Source organism: Aulonocara sp. 'chitande type north' Nkhata Bay, linkage group LG1 (assembly GCF_057382095.1).
Source record: "Aulonocara sp. 'chitande type north' Nkhata Bay isolate Kocher_YH1m ecotype deep benthic linkage group LG1, A_spYH_male_GT1.1, whole genome shotgun sequence".
NCBI lineage: Eukaryota > Metazoa > Chordata > Actinopteri > Cichliformes > Cichlidae > Aulonocara > Aulonocara sp. 'chitande type north' Nkhata Bay.
In genome coordinates this window covers 11,949,493-11,974,225 of record NC_141344.1, presented here as the reverse complement: position 1 = coordinate 11,974,225, position 24,733 = coordinate 11,949,493, and the positions used below count along the sequence as shown (strand labels likewise).

At 39.2% G+C, this 24,733-nt stretch overlaps 1 protein-coding gene across 3 annotated transcripts in view; it reads left to right on the top strand.

Moving 5' to 3' along the window:
* unc13c (unc-13 homolog C (C. elegans)) overlaps window positions 1-24,733 on the top strand; it is a 112,545-nt gene that overhangs the window by 74,101 nt on the left and 13,711 nt on the right. For 2 of the 3 annotated variants that reach the window (XM_086270487.1, XM_086270537.1), the window contains 9 exons: window positions 12,268-12,394; window positions 14,575-14,671; window positions 15,775-15,918; window positions 16,136-16,213; window positions 17,771-17,848; window positions 21,571-21,659; window positions 22,021-22,158; window positions 23,042-23,165; window positions 23,670-23,729. In XM_086270487.1, coding sequence (XP_086126613.1) covers window positions 12,268-12,394; window positions 14,575-14,671; window positions 15,775-15,918; window positions 16,136-16,213; window positions 17,771-17,848; window positions 21,571-21,659; window positions 22,021-22,158; window positions 23,042-23,165; window positions 23,670-23,729 — 935 coding nt within the window. Of the gene's footprint in view, window positions 1-12,267; window positions 12,395-14,574; window positions 14,672-15,774; window positions 15,919-16,135; window positions 16,214-17,770; window positions 17,849-18,587; window positions 18,615-21,570; window positions 21,660-22,020; window positions 22,159-23,041; window positions 23,166-23,669; window positions 23,730-24,733 lie in introns of all 3 variants that reach the window. The other variant, XM_086270444.1, reaches the window with a different exon arrangement.

Sequence of the window (24,733 nt, the reverse complement as noted above, 5' to 3'; positions counted from 1 at the left end):
CTAGCTCTCCTTCCAAAAGGCAGTAAATGCCACCTGGAGGCTGGTTTTTGAGGTTGGTGGCTTCTGGATCAATCCCCACAGGATATATGGTGGGAGGCGGAATACAGAAAGGCGTTAATGAAGAGTGGGGTTGTGAACAAGTGTTAAGATAGTTTCGTGTCAGTGTGTTTGCACATAAGGACTCAGCAGGGTGTCACCCTTGGTTCTGAGTTTTTGTGGATTTCTGCTCTGAAGTCTAACTTAGATAAAGTTTGCCAAAGTCACGTCTCTGAAAAGCAATGAATGTTTTTGAGCTTTTTTTTTTCACACAGAAATCACGCTCCCCCAACAGATGCTACTCTTACGTTTACCAAATTCATCTTACTTATCTAATCACTTCATGTCATTCAACTCATTATTTCTATGAACAAAATGATTGTTTGTGACTATGTAGGACACAGCTTATCTGATTTGATTTATTTGATTTATGCATACTTGATTTAGGCAGAGAAGATAAAATGTCCAGCAGCATTTAGAAAATGATATCAAATGGTTTGCACCTCATATTAATATACAAATATTATGAGATTCTCTTTATCGACTGCGACCCTGATTTATCATTTACATTGATGTTGCAGTGGGTTTTTTTTTTTAAACATGCATATTTTGCCTGGTCCAAGCTGAACATCTGAGCCACATCTGTGCTGAATTAAATATGACAGAAGACATATTTGTTACTTTGATGAAGGCAAGCAGGCTGGGTGATGTGATTGAGGTTTAAACACTAGAAATGCTCTTCAGACTGTGCTGAAGACGCAAAGCTCAGGAGCACCAAAGAGCTTATTGACAATTTATTCTCATCTACTCAGCATATACCTGCTGCTTCCTCTGTACTAAGCCTTCTTAAGTTGCTATAGCAACCAGGTGTCATGGTGAAGACACTGCAAACTGCAGTATTTCTTACACACACACACACACACACACACACACACACACACACACACACACACACACACACACACGAAGCATATACTGTATATTCTACATGTGTTATATTGAGAGGGTTGTAGTTTTGATATTTTTTTTTGTCAGGTAAGGCTACAGAATTCATGTCATTGTCCATTTTATATTTAATATACTGTGACAGGTGCAGAGTGTGTGTGTGTGTGGGGGGGGGGGAGTTTCTATGGTGAGGTTAAAGAGCACAGAGTACAAAGATTTCAGGGTTATGTGCACTGAGACTTTCATAAACACACAAATTTATACTTTAATCATATTTTTTTAATTCAAATTTCCACAGTAACTTTAGTAGTGGTCATACTCATAACATATTAGGTGTCAGTAAATGCTGAGTAGCCTCTATCACATACGTATGCTTTCATAAGTACGTCATACTTATGAAAGCATCACATACTTGTATAGCCTCAGACTTCCTCCACCCTCTGTCTTATATAGGATGTTGCTACTTCCTGTGCCCTGAAGTAAGAAAACAATTTGAAAGTTATTCTTTATTTCATCATTTGGCAATGCAGAACTTGAACCTGTTTATCTGTTTGTACTTGAAGTACATTCAATTTGAATATTTTTCACACAATCCAGCTTGGTGACATGTTGTACTGTTACCTGTGCAGGATTTAGTTCTGCAATACCTAACTTAAGGAAATTGAAAACTGTAACAATAAACAGCAAATGTACTTCAAACATGACAAAGATAAGAAAATATAATTTTCATTAGTGTACATTAAAGGTCAAAATAATGTATAATTATTATATTTGTTCTTCTTAGATATTAAACCAATAACTTAAAGAGAGTCAATAAAATTCTATAATATATAAAAACATCTCGTGTGTTTACACTTCCTTGATAATATATGTACTTAAGCAAATCAATAATGCAACAGAGACAGTGAGAGCAGTTGGGGCTTTGTGTTTGTATGTGAGGATATCTGAGTCAGGGCAGCTGGGCATGTGACCACCTGGGGTGTTACTGACTGCTGTCACAGCAGGTTTGGGCAGCATGTGTGTTTGTGTGTGCGTGCTCGATTTGCCCAGTGGAGTCAGTGTTACAAAAAGAGACGAGCATCACGGATGCACTCAGTCACACATACCCTCTTTCTCGCTCCTTGAGCCTGAACCCTTTTCCCCTACTTTGCCTCCTCGTGTCTCTTCTTGTCATTACATCACTGCATGCCCACAGCGACACATGCCAGGAGGAGGAAATGACTGTCATGTTCCTCAAAGGAGCACTTTGTATGAATTATTGCTCACTTTTTTATTGGATCGGCTAGTAGTTGGAGCTCTGGGTTTGGATTGGTGGAGAGAGGTTAGTAGTTAAATGAGGGAGCATTTTACAGCTCATAAACCACATAATGGTGTAGCAGAAGCACACACACCCAAAATCATGCGAGATGCTTTACTACTTTACTGATTGTAAAACAGTACAAAACTTGGAAAGTTTGCATACACTTTTAAGCTACATCTTAAAGGGTTTGCATGTAAACTTGCGAAACATTTTCTTGGGAATAATAAAATGAAATATATTCACTGGTCACTATATTAGGAACATCTTGCTGGTGTCAGCTTGGACCCCCTTTTGGTCTTCATTCACACACAGACTAGACAATGATTTCATGACATGCTGCAGTGATATATAAACATGTGGTGAGTGAAAACTCACAAAGTTCTCAGTGCATCACGTGAGTTCTTGCAACAGTTTGAGCCTATAGCAGTATACCTAGGGAATGTTTTAGGGTCACCTGATCCAGCCTGCTATAAGCTTTATCAAAAAAGAAAGCCTTACGCCTCATATTAAAGATAGACAAGGTGTCTGTCTCCTGAATCCAAACTGGGTACTGATTCCACAGGAGAGGGCCCTGGTGTCTGGAAGAACTGCCGGCCATTGTGATATTAGAAACTCTAGAAACCACAAGTAAGCCTGCAGTCTGAGAGTGAAGTGCTCTTTTGCCATAGTATGATATTATGAGGTGTTTAAGGGATAATGGGGCGTGATTATTCCCATGCATATTTTGACTTATTTTCAAAACTTTGTGTGTGAGTAGAAGAATTTAAAATTCAGTTCTGGATTTACCAGGGAGCTAATGAAGAGAAGCTAATATGGGAGAAATACGGTCTATCTTTCTAGTCCTTGATAGTAACATTTTGGATCAACTGGAGGCTTTTTAGGGACCTTTAATAGCAATGATAATGATCAGTAACAATAGCTACAGTTTAGTGACTGTGGTCATAAATGGATAGAAATGGTCAGCAACAATACTCAAGCTACAATGTTTATACATTGTGTGCAACGGGCAATCTGGGGTCCAAAGTGTACCAAAAAAATATTCTCAACACCATTACACCAACCAGCAGCAGTCTGAACTGTTGATATCTGGCAGGATGGATCCATGCTTTCACATTCTTTACACCAAATTGTTACCCTACCATCGCAATGTTGCAGCAGCAATCGATGCTCGGCAGACCTGTCAGCATTTTTCTAGTTTCAGTTCCAGTTTCCTATTTTGATCAGCCTGTGTGAATTGCAGGCTCAATTTCTTTCTTTTTTTTTATAGCACCCAATGTAGTCTGGTATCCATCCTTTTTAAGGTTTCATGCATCATGTTCAGAGATGTTCTTCCACAAATCTTGGTTGTACGAGTGGTTATCTGAGTTATTGCAGTGTTCCTATCAGCTCAAAGCAGTCTAGCCATTTTTCTTTTATCTTTGGTATCAACAAGGCATTTTCCGAGTAGTAAACTGGCACTCAGTGGATATTTTCTCTTTTTTAAACAATTCTCTGCAAACCCTAAAGATGATTATGCAAAACTGCAATAAAACAGCAATTTCTGAAATACTCAAACCAGCCCACCTGGCGCCAACAGCCATGCCAAGTTTAAAGTCCCTTAAATCACCTTTCTGATTCATCACTCCATTTCACAGTCATGACTAAATATGTTAAATATCACAATATTGGTCACAATTCATGGTATGGCATGGTAAGAAAAGTCCTCTTAAAGTTTCACATTCATTGTGTAAGAATACTGTTCAGGAAGTTTTTTACATTTTGCTATGTCCAATACCACCTACAGTGCTATTTGAAAGTTGCATGTGTAATAGCAGAAACTGTAGACAAGTGACCAAATTGGTCCTGTAGGTCTATTTTAAGCTGCATACATATGTGTATGAACACATGCACTGTTCCTGCATGTACCGTGTTTTGATGAGGTGGTAGAGAAGAGGTGATTTCTTTGAGCCAATTCAGGTTTCTGCTCAGCTGTCTCATTCAGACAAATGGAAGTATATCAGAGTAACCTGTTTATATAAGAAGGCCCATAAAACTGGCAGGGTGGATGACAGAGACACCCTGAAGGAGGTGGGCCGGAATATCCTGCTTCATTGGTCTATCTATCTGTGTCTGTATGCGTGTGTGTGTCCTTGTGTGCGTATGCGTGCGTATGTGCATGCATGTGTGCAGACAAATGTGCAGGCACTTTCGCACATTTGTTCACGCGCTCAGTTGTGCAAGTAAGTAAGAAGGAATGAATGAGAATATAAAGAGAATATTTGTGTCTTTGTGACTCTGTGCACAGATGTGCATGCACATTACTTAATGAAGTCTTTGATGCATCCTCTGCTTCCTGCTTGGAGGCCCTTGGTGCCAGTGCTGGTGCAGAAATGGATGCTGCTAATTTTAGCATCACTGTGAGAATCTCTGAATGTGTGAGAGGAGAGGGAAAGGGCGCTTCAGAGAGGTAGGAGGGATAACAAAAACAGAGTGGATAAAATAAGAGACAGAGAAAAGATGTGGGAGCATATCGAGTGTGAATGACTGTGACTATAGCTGAATGTATTCCCGCAATCCCTGATAACTTACTAATAAACTTGTAAAATTGTGCTGTGTAGTTAGAAACTGAGCTTTTAGAAGCATATCAATCATTATTATAATTTGCCATGTTGTTGTGTAGTTTGTTAATTTCTTAAAAAACCTTAAAAAAACATCCAACAGGGAGCATGCAGACTGGTCACTGAAGCTAAACAGAAGCAAATAAGGAAGAGAATAAAAATAGTGCTTCATTACAGCAGCAACGGATTTATTTCTAGACTTTCAGACTGTGATGAAGTTTAAGGCACACATTTTATATGCGTTGTATAGCTGTTTAATGACGGTGGTTCCCAGGGCATGCCGTTGAAGATCTAGTGCCTCTGCAGCCCATTAACTCACCTTCAGCCTGTTGGAGCAGCTTCGCTCCATAAAAGAGTTAAATTGAACTTCAGTTAATGTACAGTACGGTTTTGGTTTCTATAACAAGGTGGTGTTTACAGGGCTGAGGCGTGCCCGATGTTTTTTAAACTATTCATTTCATTTTTTTTGGCATAAGACTGGAACCTCAGTTCAGATCTCTTAGTACATCATCTGACAGCTTATGTCTTTTTATATTCATTGACTTTATAAAGCACTGAAGAGCAGCTTTTTCATACATGGAGGTCTCATAAATGCTTAATAAAGCCTCCATTAAATGTAATGCCTTCTGTCAGTCCAGTTCAATAATAATGTTTTATATTTCCTCTCTTAAGGAGCTGCTGTATAATATGCAATGTTATTGTATTTGTTTTAATAAAATGGATAACATAAATCCGTACTTAATATCCACAAAGACATAGATTTAACATAAGACCACAAATGCCGCACTACGTGTTGCAGTGGTGATTCATTATCCTGAACCAGAGTGGAGCCTTAACATTAGTTCACCTCAGGTTTGGCTGTGTCTCAGTTCATTATATTTCTGTTTGAGTCTCATCAACATGGGTTGGTGCCTCTGTGGACTCTTGTGTTTTAGCCGAGCTGTGTCAGTAGACCCCTGTGATAAAGCTACGGAGGCCCTTTGACTGAACTGGGTCAGAAGCCAAGATGAAGGAATTGTGCCACAGAGAAAAGTACGCTGCCTTTGGCTGCCATTTTGCTCCTCTGGGCTTTTGTCTTGAGCACATCCGTCTAACCTTGCACTCTTACAGATATAGTCGCTGAATGGTAATTGTACAATGCAAAAGCTGCGGTAAACTGCTACACTTCATAATATCCACTGTATTAAATCAATGAGGCAGAGAGTGAGGCAGTCTCTTGTGAGTTTGTCTGTCCCTGTGGGCTGCGTCACACAAGATGACATCCTCGCCAGGGACCTTGAGCCTACTCCTCCCTCAGGACAGCCCACACTGTTTACCACCAGCAGGGGAAAATGACACAGATCCGAATACACATACAACAGTGTATGAGTGCACAAAATGATATACTACACACATTTACATGCATATTTACAGCATTTATTTAAAAAGCTAGATGAGACAATGAGACCACGCTCAAGCTCACTTAATACTTTTGTTAATAAATGTGAGAAAGCATTGGTGTAAATCTTCTTTGTGAATGAGATTGTGGAAAGAGGACACTTGGTAAGGTTGGTGAGGGAGCTTAGTCATGCAGAGACAAAAGTTGCTTCTAATGGAAGTGTGTGGACTGTTTTTTCCTAATGCATCCTATTTGGGACTAGCACCTGCATCTGTGTTTTGGACTGTGAAAACACATAGACGCCTGCCAGGCCAATCAGCTGAAGAGTGAAGGTCTTCATACAAGCTGTAATGGACAACATCCACCAGTACTAAAAAGAACTTTAGGTCTCATTTATTGAGCACCTCAGTGCCTTACTGAGTTTCATTCACTGGCATTTTTTTTTACCATTAACTTCATTAATTTAGTGAAAAATGTCTTAGGTGAAGTGTCCAATCGATCATATGCAATCATAAGGCTTTCTGATCTCATTGGGCTGTCACTTTACCTTGTGTTACCTCATTTGCATACAGCTACTTTATTGCTGTGGCCCTCTGCAAAGTTTTGCATCATTCATGAAGAGCTGGAACAGAAACAAAACACATTAGCACCACATTATTGCCACAGTATTTATGATCAAGTGTACTTAAGCATATAGCTCACATCGAAGCATGAACAGCCATGGTACAATTAAATACTTATATAGTTTTTAATATGTCAGTGCAGTGACACCACGAGGCCTTGTGAGGCTGGATTTGCATAAGTAATCATATCAGCATAACAATAAATTTGAATCAACTTACCTTGCAAAATGACAGATCTGACAAAGAGCTACAGTATAATTACTGTCTTCGAGGTGAAATTCGTAAGTGAATTATAAATTAATTGTGTTGAATTTCAACTTCCTGTAATTACATTTTTTAAGAAGGCTCTGCCTGTTTTAAAGGCAAGCTATGTCTGTTGCCTTCAAGATTTTAAAATGGAATTCTCAGCTATAAAAAATTTAAAACCATTTTCAGATGACTCATTGTGAAGTCAGGCAGCTTCTGTATGTTTTATTGCAGTATTTTTTTTAATGTTCCCTGCAGTCTTATTTACCTCAGTTTTTTTCCTCTGTTCCAAAAAAAAAAATCACACTGGTAAGAAAAATGACTTTTAGTCCAAGTTTGAAAAGAATTATTCTCCCCCTTTGTGTTGCATTTTCTAGAAAGATGATATAAGATGATGTGTCTTTATGACTGAGGCGCTTTTAAAGTCAAGAGTATAGCCCTCTTTTAACCACTGTTAGTTACAGTAATTTGTATCCAGAATGAGCTTAAGGATTAAATCTGCTTTAATAGCCAGTAGTGCCAGTGTAACACAATAGTACATACCCTTCATGCTGTTTCACTATACTTAAAGGATCTGTCCTTATGATGCTTCTTTTGGTATCCCTGATCTTTACTCAAGTGCTACGATTAAGCCAGAAAACATCAGGATCAAATTCACGAGCTCTCCTCTAAAGCTGGAATAACCTTCAGTTAGAAAAGTCCTAAAATCAGATAAATTATCAACACAGAAATGTAACAGACAAAACGAAACGGAGTGTACATAACATGATTGAAGACTACTGGATTCCTTTCATTTTGTTTCAAGCATGAACTCTTCTTAGAGTTGATTAATTTCCCTCAGCAAGTTTATAGCTAGAACAATCTGCTGTCAAAAAATTAAAATTGTTACCACTTTCTCTAAGTCATTGATGCTCCTGTACATACAGTAATGAAGAAGCTCACTGGCAGCACTGAACAAAACACCTGCTGACCTCTACTTTTCTGTCTTCCAATTGACCTCCATCTGCTTCCTTTAGGTGATGATTGTAGGTGACTGTGAGTATGTGACAGCAAAGGTGTATGCAAGCAGAGCTGAGGGCAGAAAGGTTGACACACTGTGATGGTGCATGTATATGTGTCTGTTCTGCTGTGTGTAAGCAGCCTTGCAGTGCCAGCTCGATTATTAAAGTGGCACTGCCATAGCTATTCAGATATTACAACCGTAGGTCCTCCCTAATAAAAAAATGCAGACGCAGTATTCGGTGTTTAAACCAGCTGCTCCTTCTCTGACAACGACTGAATCACTGAATTCAGGTAAGAACTAACACGGCAGTTTCAACATTGAAAACCACTTTAGCCTTGCAGGTTAGGTTCTGATGAAATTAGTGACATGTCAGGAAAAGAATTCATTTCCTGACATCATTGTGGTTTTTCATACCAGTAATCTACAGAAAATCACTTTAAACCAACCGGTTTCATGGCTGCTTATGAAAATATTCAAAAATAAGTCTAATGTATGCATTTTCAAGCACAGACTACTTTGTGGAGTGGAGAAAATCAGTTGATTGTGACATTTCTCTATGTCTTTCTCTATGGCACTTCTCTATCTGTTGTTGCATTTGTCTTCACATTTCATAAAAATGTAACCCAGGTCTTTGCTTTGAAGACATTTTCTCTGGGGATATCAACATTATGTAACCTTTCAGTAAGATGCGTTGAAACAATAGTGTGCCATCCAATTATTATGTTAATGCTTCAGTAGAACTACTATAACACATGCATTCACATAGATATTTAATGTACATGACAGTCTGCCTATGTCTTTGTTAAAGTGGAGTCACAGTCATTAAATCAGGTATAAAACGAGCTGCGGTAACAGCTGAAAACTGACTGACTCAAGTACAGCACTCACTGTATTGTGTTTGAATGCATCTTGAGGCAGACACGTGTTAATTGCACATATGTAAATATCTTTTTTCTGAGCTTATAAGGAAGTATAGCGAGCATGGCAAGCATGGCACTATTCATCAAAGTAAGCACTGAGGTTCTTATCAGGATTAAGCCACGACAGGCACGGTGCAATGCATTGGATTTAAACATGTCTTTGATGTTGTGTGCTTGTTTATATCTTTTCCTGCATTTGAATATGTGTGTGATTAGGTGGTTTCTTTCTTTCTGCTAAACTATTGTGCTCACTTATGTTCCCCGCTTTTTCAGTCTTATTGAGACCTCTTATCGTGTGTCCAGAAATAGACAAATGTTTTTATGGTTTAGTTAAAATGGATTACGGTATACATTTGGCATTACAGTACGACTCAAATGTGTATCAAATGACCATATGATCAGATGTAGAGTGCCCACGCAACACATTCCATCTGTGAAACACTGAAGCAGCTGCTACACTAAATCGTGTCTGCCATCGAGAAAGGAATTGTATGGCTATTTGCATACTGGATAAAAGTGCATGAAAAATGAGAAGGAAAGGGTCGTGCAAAAAATGAAAAAGCACCATACAAAATAACAGGGAGTGGTTGGCTAACAGAGACCAATAAAAAGACCAACACGTGATTCAATAGAAGCGTTGGATTTCCAAGGGGAGTGCAGGATGCTTTAGTGCAAGACTATAATGCTAACAAATGTGCACTAGTAGATAGCAACAACAGCTCCAGGAAACATCAGTCTCTTAGTCCAACGCTTTGAGCTGAAACATTGCAACAACTTTTTCATGGATTGTCATAATGTTGTTGTTTACAGATAAAAGAAAAATAATGTTTTTTTTACTTGTGTACGGCGCCCTCTTTTCATTTCTATTTGTGGATTTTTGAACAGAACTCGCCTCCCCCTGTTTTAATCAATGCTAATTAAATTTGATGTGTGTCAAAGCTGCACCAAATGTCCATTGTTTTGCTATGGCATACAGCTCTGTGTCAAGATCTCTGTCAAATGAGCATAACGGTGTTCTTAATGTGGAAAAGCGTGTGTCACATCTTGATTGGTAAAAATGCTTCTGCAGAGCACACACCTGTGCATCTTCACTCTCAGCTCCTTCAGCAAACTTGTTCTGTCCTCACTTCTCCTTAGAGATAGGAACTAAGACGTTCTGTTGTGGTGTGGTGAGATCAGTCTCTAGGTCACAGGCAAGAGGACAGAGGACAGTAGAAAAGGTGGCACACGACGGTAATTAGAAGGGCTCTGTGTTTTGTGCTAATTAGCAAGGGTTAGCTCCCTGCCACCACTGCTACCGGATGCTCAACATTACAGTCTAAATTTAAGGCTTGTCAATGTTTGCACTGTTTAGCCAATATTGTAATGTTAGTATTTAACTAAAATCACAACTTGTACTGCTGGATCACGTCATTACTGGGTCACTCTCATAATTACCAGTTTCACAGAAAACAGCATTCCTGTCAGTATAATTGTTGTAATTGACCAAAAAAGTCACTTTTTTTTTTTTAAAGCTGTTAAACATCCAGCTTGATGCTAAAATACGTAGGAGTGCATTGATATATACACATATATGGAAACCTCAGGCAACACACTGGCACCAATCCCTGTTCTAATAAGGGGACACACACACTTACAGTGTTTAAGTACAAACACAAATTGGACAAATTTCTGCATATTTCTGCAAAGGGACAATGCTGTGTCAGCAGCAGTAGATAGTTATCTCTGTCCTGGATGCAGTTTCCGCTTTACCATAATCAACTCTACTATAATCTGTGCAATAAAAATACAAGTGATGTCCTCATTTTACCACCTCAAAAGCTCAGCCATGCTCCCTTGCCCTTCTGCAGGCTATCTAAAGAACCTTTATAAAACAATAATGGCATAATTGTAATTATAATGGGATAAGAGAAATTACATTACTGCATTACAGATGTTCAATGTTTCACACAGTTATAGAATTGTGAAGGAAGCAAAGTATTAACTTTCACTATCAATATTACCCATTACTATTAAAACATCACTCATCCAACTGTGCAGAAAAGCTTTTAGTAAACAATTTTCTCACACGGTAGCATGACATTATATAATGAAATGTAATTCCATTAGTATTATATTTTATTTGGGTGGTTATTGATTAGGACAGCTGGAAGCCCACTAATGAGTGACAAGCAGCAGACTGGCAGCTTGTGTCACACCCAATAGAAACTTTTCCATTGCTGCCACCTCTCACAGTTGATGTGAGCTGCTTGTGTGGCTGTAGACATGTACAGTAGACCTGTACAGAAAATGTGTTTGTCTTGTCAGTGAAGGATGGTCTCCTTGACCTATATGCTATCTTATTTGTGTTGAAACTGTGATGAAACAGTTTCCTGTATCCAATTTCTTTGTTACAACACACTCTAGTGGTCTTTTGTGTTGTGTTAGATTTTCCCTCCACCATATGGACCTCTCATTTTTGCAGTTTTCTTCTTCTTCTGAGAGCCATAATCTCATCCGTGCCCATCACTGCAGTCGCAAAATGCTTTACTTCTTATTGGTCTTTCTTCAGTGGTCCCTTCTCTTTTGTCTGACATTTCTCTTACAGTTTCTTTTTACTCATTTCCTTTCTTTTCTCTCATCTATTCTGTCCTAACCCCTTCGTTTGCACCATTACCATCCGTCTCTTCTAAAGGGGATCCCATGAAAGTGTTTAATTGTTCTGAAATGCCCACGGTGAGCTGGACTAAATGACTCAGCAGACTTGTCAGCTGACATGAAAGTCTAATTCATTTTAGCTCTAGTTTGTTTGCAGTCATTCAAAAGCTTTCTGTCTCTGGTGAGAGCTGGACACATTCGCAGACGCATTTTATTTCCTTGTTCTTTGAGAGCTCAAGGCTATACATAATCGAGGCTGTTAAGATGTCAGACTAAAAGCAAGCACTGTTGCGCAGGTGTTTTTCATGTTCATGGGGATATTTGCTTATTTATATAAGCAAATATAAGAGTATGTGAGTGTCTGTCGGCTCTTGTGGTTCTTGTGAAGATGTTGAAAGAACAACAGAATGCATTCAATACACTTACCACTAATTTAAAGCATCCTCTCCAGTCAGTCCAGGTCCTTCTACCTATAAGACTCATTCATTTTACAACTTAGATTTCAGTGTGACATTATTAATTACTTCCAGTGAATACTGCACTTGCTAACATGTGTGCCTCATGTTTTAATCTGCATTACAGAGCATGATAAGCACCGCCTATGCAAAAGCACTGAATACATGAATCTTCACTTCAAAGTCAAATGGTTCCATAATGAGTATGTCCGTGACCTGCCGGCCTTCAAGGATGTTCCACCAGAATATTCTCTGTGAGTGTTTTCCACACATCTACATGCACAAACACGGGCATGCCCACACGCACGCACACACACACACACACACACACACACACACACACACACGCACACACGTGTTACTGTATGAGCAAAGGTTTGTGCATGAACTGTTAGTTAAAATTATGGCAAAGATAAAACTAATACAGGCTGATTTAGCAGTAAATGAAAGTCATAATCAGCTTTTGTCAAAATGGTTTAGAGAGCTGTTGATTCAGCTGTAATAATTCCCAATGATATAAATGAGGATCAAATAAATAACAGAACAGCTTCTGTGCATCAACACAGATTCACTGCAGAAAATCTGCTTCAAGTTAGGTGGAAGGTGATTTTGTATCAGAGCACCGGCCTTCAATGGTAGTGCTAGTGAAGGATTAAAACTAAAAAGCCAAGTTAAAACATTTAAATTAGAGTGAAGTTAAAGGAGCATGAGTGGGAATGACATCACACCTACACGAGCTGTGCGGACATGGAACCCACGCCATGAAGCTCCCAGAGCACAGTTTTTGTACTGTTGCTAATGCCAGAGGAGGTTTGGATGAGGGCTGGAGATTGCACTCTGCACCCCAGTATTCAGTAACCCCCCTTTGTTACTTCATGTGGTCTGCCACTTTGTTAAGTTGCCGTGGTTCCTGAATGCTACCAGTTTGTAATAATACCACTTTAAGTTGAATATGTAATCTCTAGCACTATCTCTTTTACAAAATTACTTGTTGCAGCAATGGCATGCTATTGCATGTTTTAATCTGCATTACAGACTAGTGCTCATATTCACTGAGCTCTTTAGAACAAACCATTATTTTGAAAATATTTGCATGGCTAAGTGCTTGAATTTATATACCTGAGGCAGTGGGACTAAACATGGCTGAATTCAAAGATAAGAGGTGCAGACCCATACTTTTGGCAATAGAGCTTAATTTATCGTGGCTCAAGAGTTGGGAGTTCGCCTTGTAATCGGAAGGTTGCCGGTTCGAGCCCCGGCTTGGACAGTCTCGGTCGTTGTGTCCTTCGGCAAGACACTTCACCCGTTGCCTACTGGTGGTGGTCAGAGGGCCCGGTGGCGCCAGTGTCCGGCAGCCTCGCCTCTGTCAGTGCGCCCCAGAGTGGCTGTGGCTACAATGTAGCTTGCCATCACCAGTGTGTGTGAATGGGTGGATGACTGGATATGTAAAGTGCTTTGGGGTCCTTAGGGACTAGTAAAGCGCTATATAAATACAGGCCATTTATTTGTTTTGTCCAAATTCTATCATGTGGTAGTCATATCTGCCATTAGGCATTATAAAGCTTTATTAGATGGTAAGTTTTCAGTGTTAAAATTAAATGGGTAAATATCACTCACTTTCAGCTGTATTGTTACAGAATATATTTCACTTGGACGATCTATCTTTAAAACTTTGAATTTTTAAATATAATTTAAAACCATTGTTATACATGCAGCCGTTTCTGGTTAAGCAAGAATACTGTTTTGATGAGGAGAAAGAATTTAAAGCACTTAGAAGCAAAAAAATGTTTTGTTCTGCTTTTTGTGTAAATAGCTGCGCTATAGAAACATGTGCTAGATGCAAGTAATGCCCTGCCCTCTCTCATGCAGCCGGTTTATCAGAATAATGACTCACCCTTCCTGTCGGCCCAACTGTCACTCAAACACCATCAACAGCAAGATTGATTCTTCTAGAGGCATACACATCATACATACAAACACACGGACGCACACACACACAAGTCTCCCTGTCTGTCTTCCCTTTCTCTGTCACCCCGCCCACCTTATTTATTGGCTTTACTTCATGTGGCAGATGCCCTTAGCCAGAGTACACTGCAATTTTGGGGGAACATCCGCTGCTCTGAGGACAGACTCAGGCACAATATTAAACACGGAAATGTCAAAGTGAAACAGATAGAACAGCATTATTATTCCGCTAACAAATGTACTTCTTTACCAGACTCATTTGTTCCGGCCTGTCTTCCTCTGTCCTCTGTCTGAATACCACGAACAAAATCTGCCAACTTTTAAGTGCACTACAATCATTTTCAATTGATTCCCCCATATTTATATATGAAAATCTCTTGCCCTCTGCGTCTGAATAACTTCTGTATAATGCAAAGAAACCCCAAACTACAGTTTGATCCTTTAATGAAAAAAGGCTTTTTTGTTTTAGGTGGTTTGAGCCATTTGTCATTCAGTGGCTTGATGAAAATGAAGATGTTGCTATGGATTTCCTCAATGGAGCGCTGGAAAGGGACAAGAAAGATGGAGTGAGTACAGCATTGAATTAGTTCTTAATATATAACTTTTATATTAACTCACCAAAGCCACTTGCATGTTTATTCACAAGGACGGCCTGTTTAGCCTGAATTTACCTCTTGAGTAGGTTATGGGAGGATAAAAGGAATTTCACACAGTCCAAACAGCCCTCGCTCTAAGAGTTGATTGGAATATTAATAAAATTTCAATTAAAAATTGATATGAACAGGAAACAAAACATGATTTTCGGGGCAAAGAAAGGCACTGAATGATCTTAGAGAATAATGAAAGGAAATGGAAAAAAGCTTCAGAAAACAACTGCAGTGTACTGAGGTCTGTACGCTTGTTTGTTAATGTTTATCAGAGTAAAAAGATATATATTTCATCTCGTGCAATTAACCAGATAAACACCTACAAATGCTACTATCAACATCACAGAATATTGTTTGCTAAAGTTAACATTTTCTGATATTTCAAACTGCATAGTGAAAGTGTTTTTTATTTAAACCTTCCCAAGTGGAAAACTTAAAAAAGGGGTAGATTCCCAGGTTTTAAATGTCAAGCCCAGTTTATGCACAGCCTTTGAAAACAGTATTTCAGAAGCATATTCCTCTGTTATCTACTCATGGTGTCTATGACTGAGATATTTTAAACAGAAACACTATGTTAGAGAATATGTAGAAACTGCAGTATTTTTGGATGCAGGCCCATTTAAGCTCTATGCCTCCTACTCCCCATCAGCGTCCATACTCCTCAATCAAGTGTAACGTGTACTTTATTTTGGCAGTTTACTCATTATTTGTTGCAGTTAAATTTTAAATTCATGAAATATCATAATCACCTAAAATGTATTGATTGTAGTTCATGTGTATACTGAATAACCACAGAAATTGATATGGTCTTTTGAAAGCATTTCAGATAGTTATGTGGCATGTTATTAGTGCATCCCCAGTCATTAGTAAACATCATCAGTACCTTTACTCAGCATTTTAATTATCTGTCATTTTAAGATACAACTGTCAGGCAATTATGAAGGTGCCTAAAGGTCTTAAGGTCTGACATTTTTTCTTTCTCTTTCCCTTCCATGTTTCCTTGTCTGAACATGTCTCAACAGTTCCAGCAAACCTCAGAGCATGCCCTCTTTTCCTGTTCTGTGGTGGATGTGTTCACTCAGCTAAACCAGAGTTTTGAGATTATCAAGAAGCTGGAGTGCCCAAACCCACAGGCTCTGGCTCACTTCATGTGCCGCTTTGCGAAGGTCAGGCTCTTTGGAAAGGCCCCCCTAGTGAACCCTGAATACTGTTGCTGGGAATAATAACTCACTGTTAGATACAAGCAGACTCTTTGGTATATTTATTGTGTTTAATATGATCTAGTTATGAGGCTTTAACTGTTTAGGGTTTTTCAGTGACAGAAATGCAAGTAGAGCAGCAGTCATTAATTAGAAAACTGTCTCTCTCTCTCAATCCCCGCAGACTATAAACAAAGTTCTTCTGCAATATGCTGCAATCATATCCAAGGACTTTCCTTTGTATTTGAATAAGGAGAATGTGGTAAGTGCCCACTCAAAGCCTGCAAATGCTAATTGGAAAGGTTATGTTGAGTTTCTTTGTGCAAGTGCAAATATGGCAAGTCAGAATAAAGTGTTTCTATGATTACTGTCTCTAGCAGCAGTTGGCATGGAGACTATGTAAAAAATGTTTGCAATAACAGCGCAGACTCTTCTATGTAGAGCCCTGCCCTGTCTTCCTTAATGCACGTAACAAAGTGTCTTTATTAACCGGGATGCAATTATTCATGTCACAGCCCAGAGCTGATGGGGAAAAGTCATTGGTATTTTCTGAGCTCTCTGTCCATTGTTTAATGTGACGGATGACTAAACACAGAGCCTTGTGAGTGGCCTAATTATCCACAGTGGTCTTTGAAGTTGAAGTGAGCGATAAAACACAGTTTCCGCGCAGAGGAGGCAGATGTTTCTTTACAGTGCTGACAGGCTCATTACAACTGTCCCAGCGAAAACATGAAATGTCCCTTCCCTAGACAGAATTAAAATGACAATTGATGAAAAGAATGAAGTTACATAGTTCCAGAAATTTAACCTAATCTAATCTCTAATTTATTAGAACTCATATATTATACAGTACACAATTTTATTTATTTTTTTACCAAGGATGTACCCTATAATTGTCTTAGCTTTTGTCAGACTTTCTAGTTTTACATATGAACATTGTGCATTCACAATAACATATTAGTTTTAGTTTTGTGTGATTTTTATTTGTGTTATTCTATTTATTTGCCCTTTCTTACATTTAAATTGCATCATAGATCCGGTGCATATGTCAGTAAACCAAAGATTTTATGTTACATTTTTCACAGACTAAAATTATGCAGCTGTGGAAAATAATCATATGTGGTTTTAGAATATCTCATATGCTCATAAATCTTATAAAAATAAACCCTAAAAATTATGTTTTGCCACAGACACAATTTTGGCTGCATTAGGGATTGAAAGACAGTAATCACCCCTCTTCTGTGGGCCACATTATGATCATTTTAGTACTTTCTATTCCAAGTATCATAATTGTAGTTTGTTGAGTTCATGTCTGTCTTGTTTTTATGTTTGTTTGCTTTGTTTTGAGCGTATATAATCTGTGACTGTCTGAGTTACTCTTGGTCTCCATAAAGAGCACTGTGATTAATGTCTGTCATCTGTTAAACTTCTTGTGGAGCGGAGAATCGATAACGCTGCCACCTGACACATTCGGTGTAGATATTTCTCTCTTTGTTGTGTTGCGTACGGATTGCATTTCCCCCCGTTGACTGCTGATGTCATTCAGAAACGTTGCCAGTTTGTGTAGATGTGTCAGGAAATCAAAAGTAGATTTTACAGTGAGTGCCCCTGTGATTTTTCTGACATTATGCATTGTGTTTTCAGTTAAATGTTAATCCAGCAAACTGCTACATTACTATGTCAGTATCTGGGAACCATTAAATTTGATGTGCTAGTTTTTTTGCAGGATTTAAACTTCAAAGATATTTTTTAGACACATTAGATGTTACATTGTGTTTTACAAAACAGTGTAGTCACATTCATTCTCATTCTTTTACAGCCCTGCATCATTCTCAACAACATTCAGCAGCTTCGTGTCCAGCTGGAGAAGATGTTTGAGTCCATGGGTGGCAAGCAGGTGTGCACTTACATAACTATCTATATGCTATTTCTGTGTGATGTCTGTGTCTGTTTTGAGGCAATTCACTTTCAATTTCAATAAGACTTGTAACCCTCAATCTATTCATATATATCAATCATTACAATTAAATACTCCCTTAATCTGTTATCTTCCAGGAAGAGGAAATCACAAGGTTAGCTAAAAAACGGCATCGCCAGGATTTAGTATCTTGTTAAAGTGTCTTCAGCACAGGTGCTGCCAGCTAATTTGAAAGTTTAAACCTCCGTTCTCGAATGTAAAATATGTATGGTGTGATTATGTAAATGATCATTTCAGATGATATCCATATGAAGTGGAAGTGAATAATAATCTTAACCTAGGTTCAGACAGCTAACAGATTTATCTGACATGTAGATCACCCCTCCGACTACCACGTCTGCTACTGTTCGTACCTTCTTTGTATTCCATCTATAGTTCCCCACCTCTAATCTCCCCTGTGTATAATATGTGTTGACTTAACATTTTTAGTATTGACTTAAACCCCCAAAATCTCCGTGTTGTGCCTGAAACACAGGTGAATATTTTCCCTGTCAACCTGTCATTCAAACATGAGGAGCAGCTGGCACTTATTCCTATGACTTACCTGCATGTTTCTTTGTAGTTTCTAACACCTGTCTTGCCTTGCGTTTTGTCTTCTGTCGTTGTGTCTTCTGTTTTCCTCCCATTTCTTTTTTGTGCTCTCTCTCTCTGTCTCCAGGAGGAGGGGGTTGTGTCCTTCTGTAAGGTGTGTGTAGTAGGATTTGTCAGCACCCCTTTTCACCATTTACCAAATAATACCAAAAAAAAAGCACACCCTCTTCCCCCGTTCCACCCCTCACGCTTGTACGCTTCTCACCCCACCCCACCCCCTCAGCCCCTCCAGCAGCATGTGCCACAGAGCATACGGAATCTGAATTACCCATCACCCCTCTGGACAGGCTGCTCAAGCTCACCATCCCCTGCTCTCTGGGGAAAGTGGCTCAAACCACCTGATCCCATCTTTATTTTTAGCGTGGGGTTTTTTGGGGGTCTGTCTGCCACTTTTCTATCCGTGTCAAATTTAGAAGTGTGATATCTATTTTAGTTCACTGCTCCCCTTTTTACTCCGATGAAAAGAGCAGAGTCAGGGGCTCACTAAGTTGTTGGCTGTGGTTTTGATCTTCTCTTTCCATCCCCCAAGATGCAGCCTCAAAATGCTTTAGACAGGATTTTTCAGACTGTGTTTAATGAGCTTCTCAAACACTTACATCTCTCCAGCTGTGCCCTTAGCAGAGGTGCTGCTATGGCCTAAATATTTGCAGATCTACACTCGGATCTCTCCATTATTATAGTGACAGGAGAAGTCGTAACTTCCTTTCAAAAACTGTGAATAACTACTGGTAATAGATGATCAGGCATATCTTTTAAGCATGTCTCAAGTAATTTATCTGGCTAATTATAAAGCCAAAGTCTATTTCAGGTGAAAGTGTCCTATTAGTTTCCTCTCTCCTCTATTTATAACAGAGGAGTTCCGTATCAGAAATTAACTCCCAGAGAACCAGTGTAATTACCAAGAGCTGTTATCATAACAGAGATTAACAATAATCTCTTACAGTGCCCATTTATGGACTCATCATGGACTGATCTCCCCAGATTAGTATTAGTACTTATTTGGGGTATTTCGCTCAACTTAGAAATGGCATTTTATTAAGCCTTTATTTACTTGGCATTGTTAGTCATTATGGACAAACGGTGCTCTGGACTAACAACCTGCCAGTGAGTAGATATTGCATTGTTGAAACAGGCAAGGGGAATCAGAGCTGGACTGCAGTTGATAGGCTGTCAGCCAGGGGAGAGTAGTACACTCAGGAAGACTCTGGATGCCACTCAGTGTCAAGTGAAACCAGTTGCCATGGAGAAACCAGGTGCTCCATGATTTCCAGACATTTTGTTTCCCTCCTGTAAAGATTAATTGACAAGATTAAAAATGCACTGGCTACTTAGACTACGTGTGTAAGAAATCTTGTGGTGGAATTGGTGTACATTTGCCCTAAACTTCATTAGCAGTTTCTTCAAATGAGAATGCAGTAGTATCTATCAATTGTACCCATATTCATTTCTAGACATCGTATCCAGGAAAATGCACCACATCTTTAAATTGGCATGTCACAGGTTTTAAATGAAGGCCTTGCTGTCAGGACTGCAGGTAGACATTCGATTGCAGGATCAGGAATAACACATTAGTCAGAGTAGACTTTTCTTTCCACTTGGGAGGTGACAGTTGCCTTGGTTTCTCTAACAGTGTTGGGATGTTTTTTTTTTTTTTTTTGCCAGCACCCCTATCCAGACATATTGTTCAATTTCAGGGACTGCCAGGCTAGAAATTAGAGCCCCGATCTGAAACTTTTTCCAGGAGAAAGCAAAATAAAAAATACCTAGTTTTTTTTAAAACGTATTTATTTTGCTATCACATGAAAAGACGTTAATCACGTTACACATGGTGAAAAAAATTACACGTCAAATCTTTATGGGCGCAGACTACTTTTTGTCAGCGTGATCCATCAATTCCATTGAGGTGACAACAGCCTTAATGTTTGTGCATGTGAACACACAGATGTAAAATCTATTTCGATCAATCCACAAATAGAGGCGTGTCTCCTCCACAGCCATAAAAGGTTTAGTTTACTCATCTGCTTCCCAGCTGAGCTATCTGCCACTAGAATGTGAGAGATGAGCGGCTCCATGGCTAAGCTTATCGGGTATAACGTGACGATCTGTCGTGCATGTGGTGCCGTGCCTTACCTCAAACATCCATCTCAGCACTAAGCCTGAACAACATCAAAAACACTAACATTTGTACAGAGCCTCACAAACACTGAGACAAGCAGATGCAGTCATACATTTAGTTACTGGCACGCAGCATAGCACGAGTGTCTGTCTATGTATTTTATGAAAACATGTCCAAAACATTACATAAATGCGAACATGAACATGCGCATACATTCATCACATGCGCATGCATAAATATGGCCAACAAATGCATGCGTACAGTAAATGTTGTGGGGAAAAAAAGTGTTGATGTATTTTGCATCGGCTGGCTTTGGAAGCTATTCATTTGTAAGGTTGTCATCTGTCACCATATAGATATGTGGGATATAGATATCAATCAAAACACACCCACATTTCAATAAATAAACTTTTCACTCTCAAATAAATCTTGCACCTGTTTATTGCAACAAACATAAAAAGGTTTTTTCTCCCTAAAACTGAAAAACGTCAGTCAGACGTCTTGAGAATCAGAACATCTGTATGTATAAATGCCCAAATGCTTAAATCCCAGAGATGTAGCAGGCTCCCAGCATCTTCTCTCTTCTGTAACATGTGTAATAGTGCACAAAAATGTTCTCCATTGAGAGACCTCTCGCTCGCTGCTTCTTTGCTGACACCGTGTCTCATGACTCGGCAGTTATTGTTACAGTGCTTGGAGGTGAGCTGTCCATTGGTATTCAGAGCGCTGTTTGCCACAGATGGCAGGCAGAATGAGTAGGAGGCCACCAGCAAGGCAGGTTACCACTCCTCTGTGCCTGCCCCCATCCCCCCAGCACCCCCACCCTACTAGAGGCATCCTCCAGAGATACCGAGTTCTAGTCAGTGTGTGTTTAGTGTATGGTGTGTAATTATGCCATAACTGGGTTTTTGTTTTTTTTGTTTTTTACTCACAGCTGGATGCAGAGGCCAGTGATCTGCTAAAGGAGCTGCAAAATAAACTCAACACAGTGCTGGATGAGCTCAGCGGAGTGTTTGGCTCCAGGTGAGCACTGGTGTTACTCAAAATGCGCGCATGGGGTGTTTTTCAAATGGTTAATGACTTCATTCATGTCTTGTTCTGTCAAAGAAATTGAACTATATGGCTGCTTAGTTATTGACAGACATTTGCTCACAATGTAAGTGGCTCACGCTCTTGCTGTGCACCATGCTTTGTGAGCACAGCAAGTTCCTTAACATTTCCAAATGAACAAATGTCACCCCAGCTCTTAACACCTTTTCAGTCATATAATAGGAACAGCGGGAGTGAGCTAGCACCAATTCAAAATGGTTAATTTTTACTGCTGCAGCATTAAAAAAAAAATAGAAGAAAAAGATTCAAAGGATTTCTGGTTTCCATCACACAGTTTTAAGCCTGTGATTGAGGACTGTGTGAAGCAGATGAACCAGGAGCTGGTTCAGATGAAAGGTCCAGCCAAAGGAAGTAATGCTGCCATGGACGCAGAGACTGTCCTCCGGCCTCTTATGGACCTTCTGGACAAAAAGTGGGTATCTACTGAATACAAGGTAGAAGAATTGTGTAACACAATTTTGTCCTTTTGTTTACAATACTTGCACGTGCCAGCCTCTCCAGCAAATGTCATTAATCCAAGTACAGAACTACAAAAGCAATCCAACCAGGGAGCTCTAGATCACACTTCCTTAAACACAGCATTTGCAAGTTAAGCAGAAAAATATAGCACGCACATTAACATACCGAAAGTTATTGTTTGGTGTTATTCATTTGGCCAGTTCAGCACATTGTTAGAGGACATTGCATTTTTCTTTAGTATCATTTAAGTCCTTGGGCTGCCTTTTTCAGACAGTGTTGTGTCCTAAGACTAAGATTAAGGGAAAAATAGACCCTTGATTGTAAAGAAATCCGTTCTCCTCCTCTCCTCAATGCTGATCAATTGTTTGATCATTTCATTTCTGGTTGGGACCACTTTGATACTAGGAAAAATGGGTATAATACACAGGAGACACATTATCGATCACTGCCTACTAAAGTAACCTAAGGACTGCATTTATTACTTGGAGGGTTTTTACACTGTGTTCTGATATGGTTAGCTGAGCCCTGGGAATCGTTCTCAATCTTTTGTCAAATCAACATTGAGGCCAGTGGGGTATTACAGGGAATCCTCTTAATGATATGGAAATACAAAATCCTTTCTCATGTCTCTTAGACCCTGCTTCCACAATAGGGTGAGATTAAATCATAAAGCTGCTGCATTTATTCTTTGAATCCCAGCTGTTTTTTTCCTCTTTTCTTTATTTAATCATTATATTTATGAAGACATTAGTAGGAGTCTTTAGCCATGTTTGTTTAGTTTTGAGGCAGGGCTGTAAGTGTTAACCTGACACATGACCTCCTTTCCTGTTTTGCAGTTTAATGTTATTTGCCAAGATTTGTGAGAAGACAGTGCTGAAACGAGTCCTCAAAGAGCTTTGGAAGATTGTGCTGAACACAATCGAGAGAACAATTGTTCTGCCTCCGTTGAGTGACCAGAGTGTGAGTATTGTGTGAGATTCCCCTTCTCTCTTACCTCTTTCAGCTCTTCACTTGGCCTCCACCTCCCTCCTCTTGTGCACCTGTCTCTCTCTCTTCCTCCATCTGTTCCGCTCTCTCCTGCCCCCTCATAGCACACAAATCACTGTACAGAAGATGAAGCACGGCAACATGACATCTCTAAATCTTTATGCACGTGGAACAAGTTTTTTCATACTCCTAATCCTTTTGTGAGAGCTTGGTTAATATTTTTCATCTTAGGAGTATCTCATTAAGCCCATTTTTTATTGTCACCCAAACCAGGCAAATCTTAAAGTCATCATGTCAAACAGTGTTTGAGATGTCGCCCAATGCCACTTTAGAAATCCAATTTCAGCAACAATAAGTTATCCCTTCACTCTGTTTAGCTTGATCACCTGATAATCTTTTAACAATTTCTGCTGCATTTTTCAAAAATATATTTTCATACGATGGTTCATGATGAAACCGTATCTGCTTCTCCAACAGCAAGGAGCTCAGATGATCTTCAGTGCTGCCAAGGACTTGGGACAGCTATCCAAACTGAAGGTAATTTATGAATGAGCTTATAAATATCACAATACATAAACTCTGTTTGGTCTGAATCCTATATTGTCTAAAAAGGGACTTAAATTAAAGATGGATTGTTCTTATATTTGGAAAAAATGTTTGTGGTCATGGCTTATGTAATATAAATTACACAAATCAAAAGAAATAATCTCACCACGCAGCTGAACATGATCAACATTTTACACATGCAAGTGTCCAGAAATATAAAAAGAACAAAAACCTTGTAAGATAATTCTTCTTTGGCATCATGAAATACAGCTTGGAGCTACATAACTGGGCAGGTGTCTAATTGCTGATGTGACTGGAGGATGTCTAATCCCACGAGCTCCATTTAGTGAGGCATTTGGATAGATCAGTGGCTGTGCTGTGGTTTCACTAACAACTAGGGTGTGACAATACCTCTGAGAGGTATTTTAGCTCTGAGTCACACAGAAGTTGCAAATGTAATGTGTGTTTCCCTGCTGAATTTTAAGCGAATTCATGTTTGTGTTGTGTGTGGGATTCCGTCAGATGTCCTTTGAGGCAACATCTGGGTACTGATCATCTGTACACAGATGGGCGTTTTTCTGTCGTTCTCCAAAAGTATTAAAGTGCTTCATCATCCTCTTGTTATTCGTGATTATGACTGATAATCTCCAGCTCTTTTACTTTTGTCATAAAATGTAGGCTTCATTTTCTGATGTCATTTTTTTATTCTTAGCTCTGTTCTCTCCTGTTAATATATTAAGGCATGTGTCTAACTCTTCCTGCACAATCTAACATCCGAAGTAAATCCCTGACTAATTGCTATTGCAGTGATGTGACTTTTGAACTATGTAATGTTTTCAGATTCGCTGGAACAGTTGAAGAACACTTTGGCTGATTGACAGTTTGCTTGAAAAATGTAATGCAGTGTGCAGGACCACTTTGATGTCTATGTCCTATGACCTCTGTAAATCCCGTGCTCAGCTCTACACAGCACTTATCTTTTTCAGCAAATATTT